At 38.7% G+C, this 14124-nt stretch overlaps 1 protein-coding gene across 4 annotated transcripts in view; it reads left to right on the plus strand.

Annotated features, from left to right (window-relative positions):
- Positions 1-14124, plus strand: part of KYAT3 (kynurenine aminotransferase 3) — a 67657-nt gene that overhangs the window by 33189 nt on the left and 20344 nt on the right. For all 4 annotated transcript variants that reach the window (XR_005719509.1, XM_040232382.1, XM_040232384.1 and 1 more), the window contains 3 exons: positions 7355-7441; positions 8469-8594; positions 8690-8810. Coding sequence is in view for 3 of the 4 variants with exons in the window: in XM_040232382.1 (XP_040088316.1) it covers positions 7355-7441; positions 8469-8594; positions 8690-8810 (334 nt within the window). In the remaining variant the exon portion in view is untranslated. The remainder of the gene's footprint in view (positions 1-7354; positions 7442-8468; positions 8595-8689; positions 8811-14124) is intronic.

The raw sequence follows: 14124 nt of genomic DNA on the forward strand, positions 1-14124 counted from the left end.
AACAAGACAACTGAGTGACTTTTTAATTTAGTGAAGTGATATAAAACCTACTTCAGGACTGACCTCAGTAGCTCTGCTTCTGCTTCCCCATTATCATTCCAGGAACCTTGCTTTCATATTTACTTACCTCTTCCATTTATTCAAAATTTATTGAGGATATGCTAGACAATGTGGGTGAGAATAAAAGCTATATATGACAAACCCACAGCAAACATTATCCTCAATGGTGAAAAACTGAAAGCATTTCCCCTAATGTCAGGAACAAGACAAGGGTGCCCACTTTCACCACTACTATTCAACATAGTTCTGGAAGTTTGGGCCACAGCTATCAGAGCAGAAAAAGAAATAAAAGGAATCCAAATTGGAAAAGAAGAAGTAAAACTCTCACTGTTTGCAGATGACATGATCCTCTACATAGAAAACCCTAAAGACTCCACCAGAAAATTACTAGAGCTAATCAATGAGTATAGTAAAGTTGCAGGATATAAAATCAACACACAGAAATCCCTTGCATTCCTATACACCAATGATGAGAAAGTAGAAAAAGAAGTTAAGGAAACAATTCCATTCACCATTGCAACGAAAAGAACAAAATACTTAGGAATATATCTACCTAAAGAAACTAAAGACCTGTATATAGAAAACTATAAAACACTGGTGAAAGAAATCAAATAAGACACTAATAGATGGAGAAATATACCATGTTCATGGATTGGAAGAATCAATATAGTGAAAATGAGTATACTACCCAAAGCAATCTACAGATTCAATGCAATCCCTATCAAGCTACCAGCGGTATTTTTCACAGAACTAGAACAAATAATTTCACAATTTGTATGGAAATACAAAAAACCTCGAATAGCCAAAGCAATCTTGAGAAAGAAGAATGGAACTGGAGGAATCAATCTGCCTGACTTCAGGCTCTACTACAAAGCCACAGTCATCAAGACAGTATGGTACTGGCACAAAGACAGAAATACAGATCAATGGAACAAAGTAGAAAGCCCAGAGATAAATCCACACACTGATGGACACCTTATCTTTGACAAAGGAGACAAGAATATACAATGGATTAAAGACAATCTCTTTAACAAGTGATGCTGGGAAAACTGGTCAACCACTTGTAAAAGAATGAAACTAGGACACTTTCTAACACCATACACAAAAATAAACTCAAAATGGATTAAAGATCTAAACGTAAGACCAGAAACTATAAAACTCCTAAAGGAGAACATAGGCAAAACACTCTCCGACATATATCACAGCGGGATCCTCTATGACCCACCTCCCAGAATACTGGAAATAAGAGCAAAAATAAACAAATGGGATCTAATTAAAATTAAAAGCTTCTGCACAACAAAGGAAACTATAAGCAAGGTGAAAAGACAGGCTTCAGAATGGGAAAAAATAATAGCAAATGAAGCAACTGACAAAGAACTAATCTCAAAAATATACAAGCAACTCCTACAGCTCAATTCCAGAAAAATAAACGACTCAATCAAAAAATGGGCCAAAGAACTAAATAGACATTTCTCCAAAGAAGACATACAGATGGCCAACAAACACATGAAAAGATATTCAACATCACTCATTATCAGAGAAATGCAAATCAAAACCACAATGAGGTACCATTTCACCCCAGTCAGAATGGCTGCAATCCAAAGTCTACAAGCAATAAATGCTGGAGAGGGTGTGAAGAAAAGGGAACCCTCTTACACTGTTGGTGGGAATGCAAACTAGTACAGCCACTATGGAGAACAGTGTAGAGATTCCTTAAAAAACTGCAAATAGAACTGTCTTATGACCCAGCAATCCCACTGCTGGGCATACACACCGAGGAAGCCAGAATTGAGAGACACGTATACCCCAGTTTTCATCTCAGCACTGTTTATAATAGCCAGGACATGGAAGCAACCTAGATGTCCATAAGCAGATGAATGGATAAGAAAGCTGTGGTACATATACACAATGGAGTATTACTCAGCCATTAAAAAGAATACATTTGAATCAGTTCTAATGAGGTGGATGAAACTGGAGCCAATTATACAGATGAAGTAAGCAAGTAAGCCAGAAAGAAAAAACACCAATGCAGTATACTAACACATATATATGGAATTTAGAAAGATGGTAACAATAACCCTGTATGCGAGACAGCAAAAGAGACACAGACGTATAGAACAGTCTTTTGGACTCTGTGGGAGAGGGCAAGGGTGGGATGATTTGGGAGAATGGCATTGAAACATGTATAACATCGTATAAGAAATGAATCGCCAGTCTAGATTTGATGCAGGATACAGGATGCTTGGGGCTGGTGCACTGGGATGACCCAGAGAGATGGTATGGGGAGGGAGGTGGGATGGGGGTTCAGGATTGGGAACACATGTACACCAGTGGTGGATTCATGTTGATGTATGGCAAAACCAATACAGTATTGTAAAGTAAAATAAAATCTGGAAAAAAAAAAAAAAAGACTTTCTATGTGGAAGACATTCCGTGTTTAGTGAAGGAGATGTACTTTTAAACAGATACAGAAGGATGCAGTGTGATAGGCAGTGGTGGGGAATGAGTAAGTTACTGTGGTGACAAGGGGAAGAAGTGATGAACTCTACTAATATAGGTCCAGAAAGCTCCAGAGAGGCGTTGGGTAAGCCAAGTCAGAGGAATGAATATTCGCCGTGATCTGTATTGTTAATTCCCTTCTTTGAACTCCCCCAGCACTTGTGTGTGTGTGTGTGTGTGTGGCTGCACTGGGTCTTCGTTGCTCACTGCAGGCTTTCTTTAGCTGTGGTGAGCAGGGGCTAGTCTTCATTGTGGTGTGTGGGTTTCTCATGGCGATGGCTTCTCTTATTGCAGAGCAGGGGCTTCAGTAGTTGTGGCGTAGGAGCTTCATTGCTCCAGGGCACATGGGATCTTCCGGGACCAGGGATCAAACCTGTGTCCCCTTGCACTGGCAGGCAGATTCTTAATCAGTGAGCCACCAGGAAAATCCTGAACCACCACCACCCTCCCAGCACTTTATCTGTACCTCCTTTATGAAAGATACCTCTGTGACTTTGTTACCTTTTCTTTTATATCTCTATTCCCTCTTCTCTGCCAAACAATAAGTTACTTAAGGAATCATGGTAAGGAAGTATAGTCATACTTTCATGTATGTAATTTCCTTTATTCCTATAAAATAGCTGAAAGTTTCAGCTCAGGCTTTGATTGTGTTACTCCTTTGCTGCTTCCTCTTTCTCTGCACTCTGTTGGTGTGTCCCAAGGCTCAGCCCTTTGCTGTCTTTTCTCTATTCTTTTTCACTGATCAACTTATCTAATATTTTGAAACCACAAACATTACTTTGCGTCATATAAACCTATTATTTTCCTTATAATGTTTATTACTATCTGAAATTATCTAATTTACTTCCTTCTTTCTTATTTATTATGTCTCTCTCTGTAGAATTTAAGTTCCAGGAAAATTAGTTTATTGTTGTAGAGCCAGCACTTGAGTGCTTGGTAAATATTCTTCAAAGAGAGAGGGGAATCACTTCCATTGTAAAAATAAGGAAATTTCAAGGAAGAGCGTCAGGTATATTCTCAGTTTCACCTCGCTGCCTCCCCCGTTTCCTTTCCTTCTTGGAGCTCTCACTTCATACCAGGCACTGTGTCTCATCAGGGCTGCAAAGACGGGTCATCTTACTCCCTAAGAATTTCACAGTCTAATGAACTTGAGGAAAACATCCATTCCTGGCTCATATCTTGTCCTCTGCAATACCCAAAACCTAACATAGCACGTTGTGTAGAAGATATTCAGTGTGAATTAGATGACTAGTACAAACAAAGGGATTTTAGAATGTAAGGGCCTCCTATAACTCCAGTGAGACAAGCCTTGAACAGGAAATATAAATAGTAAAAAGTAGAAATTTAGGATGATAATTAGGTGCCATGAATTTAACCAACACAAACTTAAAGGCAATTTAGTGTTCAGTTCAGTCACTCAGTTGTGTCCCAGTCTTTGCAACCCCATGGATGGCAGCACGCCAGGCCTCCCTGTCCATTACCAATTCCCGGAGTACACTCAAACTCATGTCCAGTGAGTCTGTGATGCCATCCAACCATCTCATCCTCTGTCATTCCCTTCTCCCACCTTCAATCTTTCCCAGCATCATGGTCTTTTCAAATGAGTCACCTCTTCGCGTCAGGTGGCCGAAGTATTTGAGTTTCAGTTTCAGCATAAGTCCTTCCAATGAATATTCAAGACTGATTTCCTTTAGAATGAATTGGTTGTATCTCCTTGTAGTCCAAGGGACTCTCAAGAGTTTTCTTCAACACCACAGTTCAAAAGCATCAATTCTTTGGCGCTCAGCTTTCTTTATAGTCCAACTCTCACATCCATACATGACTACTGGAAAAACCATAGCCTTGACTAGACTTTGTTGGCAAAGTAATGTCTCTGCTTTTGAATATGCTATCTAGGTTGGTCATAACTTTCCTTCCAAGGAGTAAACATCTTTTAATTTCATGGCTACAGTCCCCATCTGCAGTGATTTTGGAGCCCAGAAAAATAAACTCTGTCACTGTTACCACATCTGTTTGCTATGAAGTGAAGGGACTGGATGCCATGATCTTAGTTTTCTGAATGCTGAGCTTTAAGCCAACTTTCACGCTCCTCTTTCCATCAAGAGGCTTTTTAGTTCTTCTTCCCTTCCTGCCATAAGGGTGATAGCATCTGCATATCTGAAGTTATTGATATTTCTCCCAGCAGTCTTGATTCCAGCTTGTGCTTTATCCAGCCCAACATTTCTCATGATGTACTCTGCATAGAAGTTAAATAAGCAAGGTGACAATATACAGCCTTGACGTACTCCTTTTCCTATTTGGAACCAGTTTGTCATTCCATGTCCAGTTCTAACTCTTGCTTTTTAAACCTGAATACAGATTTCTCAGGAGGCAGGTCAGGTGGTCCAGTATTACCATCTCTTTCAGAATTTTCCAGTTTTTTATGATCCACACAGTCAAAAGCTTTGGCATAGTCAATAAAGCAAAAGTAGATGTTTTTCTGGAACTCTTGCTCTTTTGATGATCCAGTGGGTGTTGTTAATTTGATCTCTGATTCCTCTGCCTTTTCTAAAACCAGCTTGAACTCCTGGTATTTCATGGTTCATGTATTGTGAAGCTTGGCTTGGAGAATTTTGAGCATTACTTTACTAGCATGTGAGATGAGTGCAACTGTGTGGTAGTTTGAGCATTCCCTGGTGGCTCAGATGGTAAAGCATCTGTCTACAATGCGGGAGACCTGGGTTCAATCCCTGGGTTGGGAAGATCCCCTGGCGAAGGAAATGGCAATCCACTCCAGTACTATTGCCTGGAAAATCCCATGGACAGAGCCTGGTAGGCTACAGTCCATGGGGTCGCAAAGAGTTGGACATGACTGAGCAACTTCACTTTCACTTTGAGCATTCTTTGGCATTGCCTTCCTTTGGGATTGGAATGAAAACTGACCTTTTCCAGTCCTGTGGCCACTGCTGAGTTTTCCAAATTTGCTGACATATTGAGTGCAGCGCTTTCACAGAATCCTCTTTTAGGATTTGAAATAGCTCAACTTGAATTCCATCACCTCCACTAGCTTTGTTCGTAGTGATGCTTCCTAAGGCCCACTTGACTTCACATTCCAGAATGTCTGGCTCTAGGAGAGTGATCACACCATTGTGATTATCTGGGTTTTGAAGATCTTTTTTGTACAGTTCTTCTGTCTATTCTTGCCACCTCTTCTTAGTATCTTCTGCTTTTCTTAGGTCCATAACATTTCTGTCCTTTATTGTGCCCATCTTTGCATGAAATGTTCCCTTGGTATCTCTGATTTTCTTGAAGCGATCTCTGGTCTTTCCCATTCTATTGTTTTCCTCTATTTCTTTGCATTAATCACTGAGGAAGGCTTTCTTGTCTCTCCTTGCTATTCTTTGGAACTCTGCATTCAAATGGGTGTATCTTTCTTTTTCTCCTTTGCTTTTCACATCTTTTCTTTTCACAGCTATTTGTAAGACCTCCTCAGACAGCCATTTTGCTTTTTTGCATTTCTTTTTCTTGGGGGTAGTCTTGATCTCTGTCTCCTGTACAATGTTACAATCCTCCATCCATAGTTTATCAGGCATTCTGTCTATCAGATCTAGTCCCTTAAATCTCTTTCTCACTTCCACTGTAAGGGATTTGATTTAGGTTGGAACCTGAGTGGTCTAGTAGTTTTCTCTACTTTCTTCAATTTAAATATAAACTTGTAAAATTATACATTGTTGCCAGATTTTTCATAAACAGTTTGATAAACAGTACCGTAAAAGATGTTTTTAGTCTAGTAGTAACAAGCACTAAAATGGAGAAACTGTGTAGTCACTAATTCACATTGTATTGTTATTTATACAAACTATAACAAAATTTTCCTAGAATTCAGTAGACTCTCAAGTAGCCATTAAAACTAAATAATATTAAATGTTTGTGAAGTATTGCTACATGTAAAAAAGAAAAACTCAGTGTTGACAATGGTTATATATCATGTGTTTAAATGAATTATAGAAAAGCAAAAAGTCAGGGATACTAGGTCCAGACTGGCATATTGCAGACAAGATACCAAATGGACAGGTTAGTCTGGCCCACTGACCTGAGATACAGGCCATGAGTAGATTGAGAGAGCCTGTAATAGCCTACAGGACCTTGTAGGAGAAAAGGAGCTAGGAAAAAAGAATCCAGATATAAGTCACCTGGAGGGAAATTGTGGGTATCAGACATTAACGGTAGCATCCTGTCTTCTTGCATTCTCTGTTTGGGGATGTTTTTGAAAAAGAAACGTCTTTGTTGTTGTTCAGTCGCGCAATCATGACAGCTCTTTGTGACCCCATGTACTGCTGCATGCCAGGCTTCCCTGTTCTTCTCTCAGGATAATACTTAGAAATTACTACGCCATAACAGAGAGCATCCCTGCAGTGCTCTCTTTCCTTCTGGTCTTGCTGTGCTGCTGATTGTTTATTTTCTAATTTGAAATTTAAACTAACTGTTTTTGGCTAGATCATCCCTTTGAGAATGTAATGAGAACTATGGACCCTTTTCCCAGAAAAATAAACCTATGCATGTAGAAAATTTTGCATACAATTTGAAGGGTCCCACTGCAAGCCTATCCACAGAGCTCCCTAGGAAATCAAGGGGTCCAATTAAGGCTCCTGACGAGTTTGTTCCCAAGGTCTTTTCACTCAGGTGTGTGAACACAGAGCCTGCTTTCTTCACTGCTGCATCTTAGCATGTTGTATGGTGCTTCACACATAGTACGTACACAGCATTTGTTAAATGGATTAATTATTGATAGATTCGTTATTTGGTTTGATTCCAGGTCATAGTGATAGTGCCTTTCTATGACTGCTATGAGCCCATGGTGAGAATGGCTGGAGCAACACCTGTTTTTGTTCCCCTGAGATGTGTAAGTCTGCCCCTATGATTTACGTTTTTTAAAAAGTTTTGAAAATGCCAATTACTTTGTTGCCAATAAAGTTTCTACTTTGATTACATTTCAAGATTTACTGTATATCTCTACTATGACTGAAGGTAACAGCTATTTAAGGGGGGATTTTTATTACTTCATCATATGTTTGCCATGTATCTAACAGCTTCTACCTTGTATGTAATACTATTTTTTGTGGTTATGTTTCTCCCCTACTGACTGAGCACCAACCAGGTCAGAGACCCCTTCTGGCCCACTATTTAGCTCTAGTCCCCAGTGACTAACAGTGCAGGTAATCATTAAGTCGTGGCTGACTCTGTGACCCCACAGATCGTAGCCCTCCAGGTTCCTCTCTCCATGGGATTTTTCAGGCAAGAATAGTGGAGTGGGTTGCCATTTCCTCCTCCAGGGGATTTTCCTGACTCCGGGATTGAACTCGGGTTTGCTGCTTGGCAGGTTGATTGTTTACCATTAAACCCCCTGGGAATCCCAGGGTGTGTGCTGAGTGTTCAATAAATACTCAATTCTGAATGAAGTGTTTTTTTTTTTTTTTTTACTCTACTTTTATCTTTAGGAATACAGTATAGTTTCATTGTCTTTTTAAAACGTCTTATTAAAACAAGTAACACACTAAGGTGAATCACAGAATCTTCTATTAGTCTTATAGAATCAGACATGTTAACCGTAGCTGTTAACCGTAATCAGACATGTTAACCATAACCATATAGCTGGCTCCTCTGAAGGAATTTAGGCACTTTTACAGCTGTTAATGTTGACAGAGTTCATGTCTCCATTTAACAGGTATGAGCATGGGACTCAAGTCCTGTTGGGCTCTTAAGGCAGAAGTAAATCTTAGTTATTTTTGTTTCTTTTCTTTGTTAGTTATCTATTAAGTTACCTTTGCCATGCCTTTCTCTACTTTTTTTTTCCTTATCAGGTTATTTATTTATAATACAGCAAACATGAATTAACTGAATTAAATCACATCTTCATTCTTCATGCTTAGAAACCTGTTGATGGGAAAAAATGCTCTAGTTCTGACTGGACCTTAGATCCTCAAGAACTGGCAAGCAAATTTAATTCCAAAACCAAAGCTATAATACTAAATACTCCGCATAACCCCCTTGGCAAGGTGAGTCTTTGGCCTCTTTATGTATCTTCTGATCCGCCATTCTCTCACACGTTGAATAATTGGCTCTGCTCTTTTGTTTTCTTTCATGTGTGTAGGTGTATACCAAAGAGGAACTCCAAGTAATTGCCGACCTTTGCATCAAATATGACACACTCTGCATCAGTGATGAGGTTTATGAATGGCTTGTATATACTGGAAACAAGCATTTTAAAATAGGTACCAATTATTACGTAGAGTCACAGATCTAATCGTGTTTGGACACATGTGGAATATCTGATTGGAAAGGATCCCAGAACAGCTTTAGAATAGTCTTTGTAATGGATAGATGTCTGTGAGCATTTGAAAACGGGACTTGAATGAATGATGTTTGAGTGGATTTATGAACAGGTTGAAGGACAAGCAGTACAAACTTAGGAGACAAGATTTTAGATCACAGTATACAACTAGGAAACCAGAGAAGTAGTACTTTTGCTTTTATTCTTAGCTTCCCCCCCCCCCCCCATAATCTAACTATTACTTTGTATATAAGACATAGGGAACTTTCTTATTCCTGAACTGGTCTATCTCTACTAAGGGAAATGCTGAAATGCCAGATGAACAGGAAAGAAATTGCTGTGACAGTAAGGTATTGCTGCAATGGATTTCACCATTACTTCTCCATCTCAGGCTTCCCCAGTGTCTCAGTGGTAAAGAATCCGCCTGCAATGCAGGAGACGTGGGTTCAATCCCTGGGTCAGGAAGATCCCCTGGAGGAGGGCATGGCAGCCCACTCCAGTATTCTTGCCTGGAGAATCTTGTGGACAGAGGAACCTGGTGAGCTATAGTCTATAGGGTCACAAAGAGTTGGACATGACTGAAGTGACTGAGCGTACACACACACACACCCCAGCCATCTCACAGATACCATGGTGTCTTCTGGGGTGATCCAAACTTATATCAACTATAGGGTTATAACTGTGCTTCAGTCTTTGGGTCTTTGTACTTTCCCTTCCTATACTTGGAAACACTTTTCCCTCAGATATCCAAACAACTCAGTGTCACCTCCCTGGGGGTCTTTATTCAGTTCTCATATTTTATGACCACAACATTTAAGTTTTAAACCTCTCTGCATTTTCTTTGTCCTTTTTCTGTTCTTTTGTTTTATTTTTTTGGCTGTGATGGGTCTTTGTTGCTGCACTCAGGCTTCTCTAGTTACAGTGAGTCAGGGCTACTCTTCATTGCAGTGTTCCGGCTTCTCATTGCAGTGGCTTCTTTTGTTGCAGAACAAGGCTGTAGGGTGCAGACTCAGTAGTTGTGGCACACAGGCTTAGTTGCTCTGAGGCATGTGGGATCTTCCCGGACCTGGGATCAAACCCATGTCCCCTGCATTGCAAGGCGGATTTTTAACTACTGGACCACCACAAAAACCCTTCTGTCCTTTGTTTTCCTGTATAACAAATATTAGGATCTATATATTTTTACTTCTAACCTGCAAGGAGGTAGGAATTTTTAAATGTTTTGATCTCTTCTGAATCCTCAGTTCCCAGAATAGGGTCTTGTGCATGGTAGACAATCAGAAAATAATTGTTGAATAAATTGAATAGGAAGTATGAAAGGGTGAGGGAAGAATAACTAATATCACTGGCAGGAACCAATAAATTTTAAAGTTAGTGTACTTATACATAAATAGCTGTTGCACACATCATAATTATCCATGGTAAATTACAAACTGCTGTGGAGACACAGAGGAGATCAACAAAGTGGGCAAAAGATGGAATAAGTCAGAGAAGTAGAAAGAAAATTCTTCTCACATAAACTTGTGTACTAAGGTGAGACGGCATGAAAGATCAAGATATACTTAACTGGCTTATAAGAGTGTGTTGTAACTGGCACAGATGAGAATGGAAAAGTAGGGTGATTCTGAAGGACTTTATATATGAGTATAAAGAATTTAAATTTCATTGGGGGGGCCAGTGGTTCTTAAACTTTTATTATATATTAATGATAGAGTATCGTGAAGTCTCAATGTTCACATGATGAGTTAGTGACAGTATATACTGTATTTCATCATGAAGCTAGAGGTAATTTTCTTAACAGAAATTCAATAATTAGAAGTCAATATAAAAACCACAAATCTGTGTGTATTTGCTTGTAACAAAGTGTTATTGAAATAAATGCATCTGAGTTTTTCTGATTTTTGCCATTATTGTTCATTTCCTGATGTTCATTTGTTTCACTATTGGTAGCATTCACCATCAGATAACCAGTTATTGTTTTAGTTATTAAGTCATGTCCAACTCTCTTTTTGTGACCCCATGGGCTGTAGCCCGCCAGAATCTTCTGTCCATGGGATTTTCCAGGCAAGAATACTGGAGTGGGTTGCCATTTCCTTCTCCAGGGGATCTTCCCAACCCAGGATCAAATCCATGTCTCCTGCCTTGGCAGGCTGGTTCTTTACCACTGAGATAACAAGTAGCAGTTTGAAGTGGTAAAGAAAAATTTTGTGGAAAACTTAAAGTTGATTTTTTCAAGCTCTATTAAAAAAACTCAATAATTAACTTGATCATCAGGGTACCAGTGAGCGTACTTTGAGAACAGCTGCAACAGGCAATGACGAGGTGTGATGAGGCAAGGTAATTGGTTCTGTATTGGATTTGTTTTATAAAGGTAAGGTGCAGCTTACCAGCTGCAGGTGAGGATTTTAAGTCAGCTCCCCTGGCAGTGGAGATCATATGCTGGGGTTGTTTAGAAGTATAAACTGTAGGGCACAGAATATAGCATTTGAAGGTGGGAAGGCAAGCAAGTATGATTCTGAGATCTCTAGCCTGGACCACTCAGCAGTGATGAGGCCTTAACCAGGGATGGAAATGGAAGGAGACAGGCCTGTGGGAAGAGCTGAGCAAAGGAAATTCCTGCTTCTCATGCTAAGTTTCAGTATCTTTGAGACATAGAGGAGGAGATGTCTACAGATAAGTAGAATTATAGGCCTGATTGTCAGGATTAAATTGTGAAGGGATTCATTTTTGACAGTCATCAAAATTTTGTTGATAGTAGAACACATGGAAGACAATGTATCTTCTAAGGGAGAATGTATAAACAAAGAAGAGGGCCAGAAATTTGTAAGGTATGGTGTCTTAGCACAGCCCACTTTGTTATTTGTCAAAGTTGCATCAGAGTTCACCTTTCCACATCTTGTTGATGATCTCTGTCTCAGGTCATTAACTACTCCCCAGTTGAAAATCAAACCAACATGGACAATTACATTTTCTGATAATTTTTTTAAGATTAAGTAGAAAGAGAAAGAGGCATCTATCTAATGAATAAATATAATTTTATGCTTAACATTTTGTACATTTTACAGATGTTCATGTCTGTGCAATAACTCAAAGCTTTTACATTTTATTTAACTCAGTTTAGCAATATTCTTTTCAAAATATTGCTTTACGTGATCTTGAAACTTACTGTTTAAACCTTATGTTATAAATACTTCATGGTAAAAGTGTAAATGATATTATTTGCTAAAGATATCAAGACATATATTTTTAGCTCAGATTTTTTAGTTGTAACAACTCAGGATGTTAAAACAAGAAAAAAATGAATTATTCATTTCTGTTTCATTATCATTATTATTCATTCCATTATTCATTCTATTTCATTATTTAGAGAGTGCAAACATTTGAAAACGTATTCTATTAAATATGATGGCCTTTGTTACATGAAAGATATGAAATGGCTATTCCATCAATTTGCAGAGTGCAATAGTAGCTCTTTAATACAATGAGATTCTGGCCACATATCATGAAATTAGCATCACCTTCATGTCACAGAGACAGTTTTCCTAGGTGTAGCTTGCACTCTCCATCATGTCTCTAATCTTTATCTGACTTCTACTGAAGCCTAAGTCTCCTGTGAATAACTGTTATAGCTGCTGTGGTTGATTTAAGGAGGATGGTTCATACGTGAGAAGTGCAAAGACCAGCCTTTCATCTATAACTGCAGGCTAAACTTACCAGTACTGGAACTAGATATGGCTTTTCTAAATCATCAGATCTGTAAAGATTTTTTTTTTCTTTGTTGCTATATGCACATGCAGTGTTGTGGTCATCTACTCTGTTTAACTTCTGTAGCTCCCCAGATCTCTGAGACGGAGAGGACGTGATTATCTAGATGTTCTTAAATTACTTGTGTGTCTGTGTGTTTAGTCACTAAGTCATGTCTGACTCTTGCAACCCCGTAGACTGTAGCCCGCCAGGCTCTTCTGTCCCTGGGATTTTCCAGGCAAGAATACCGAAGTGGGTTGCCATTTCATTCTACAGGTTTTAAATTACTTAGGACTCTTTTAATTGGAATTGTAGAATTTGTTCATACTGGGTCACATTCTTGACTCAAATGGTGTCTCCAGTTTTCAGTAAAATGACATTACATTCAACAAAAGAAACCTCTGTTCTGGAAGAGATTATACTAATACATTGGTATTTATATACTAATTCCTTGATATTTGGAAAATTAATATAGAATTCCTCATAAATTATTTAGCTGATCATCTTACTCCTTGAAAGAAAAAAAAAAAGATTCTCTTTTATATGGCCAAAATAGCCATCAAGAAAATACTTAGCTTTTAAATACTTTAATTAGTTTTGATATTTTGTGAATGTAACCTACATTTGATATGTACATAGTTTTTATTTACTTCATGTTTAACTTATTGTTAAAACATGCTACGTTTGTATTAGTTTGGGTACTTATTATTTTCAAAGAATTTATTTCTAAGTGTTGTTCTTAATAATAGATATTCCTGATTTGGGATATATATTATTACTTTAAAGGGAGTGATACTCTGCCTTATACATAGTTTAGATATTTCTGTGGTCAAATAGGAAAGTAAGACATCCATGTCCTTTGGAATATTTTGGAAGAATAGAAATGTCTCAAAACTTGAGAGGATATATCTTAGAATATTCTGTCTTCGAATGGACCCTCTAAATGTTTTTTTTAATTTGTCCTTTTGGGATTTCTTTTTGGGTTTCACAGGGAATACAGTGGTAACTCTTCCAATTTATATGGCCTTCCTACCTTTATAAATATTGATGGATATTTCATGATAGGCTGAAGTTGCATATGTTTACATTTTGGAACTTTCTTTAGCTACCTGATATCTTAGTAGACACTTTACTTGCTATGAGAAGATGACTTCAAGATACATCACGGATTTACATCTCAGTGTGCTATTTCTAAAATACACACCCTCACTCTTGCACATGCGTGCAAACTGCGGGGCCTTCCCCATAGTTGCTGAGGATCCAAGAATTTGCCTTTTTTTATGACTTCCCCAGTGATACTGATATTGCTAGGTGGGAAATATATTTTAAGAACCACTGTCCTAGGAATCCTGTAGAAATAGACTCAGAAAATGGACAGAGTAGAGGTGAGCTAAACACTACCAGAACCACAACCAAAACTGTGCCACAGAACGATCGTGCTGGCCGCCAGCTGCCACTAACACTGAGGGCCAGCTGCTGTTGCTCCCTTGACTACTGCACTGAACCGGCCC

This window comes from Oryx dammah, unplaced genomic scaffold (genome assembly GCF_014754425.2).
Source record: "Oryx dammah isolate SB20612 unplaced genomic scaffold, SCBI_Odam_1.1 HiC_scaffold_28, whole genome shotgun sequence".
Classification (NCBI taxonomy): domain Eukaryota; kingdom Metazoa; phylum Chordata; class Mammalia; order Artiodactyla; family Bovidae; genus Oryx; species Oryx dammah.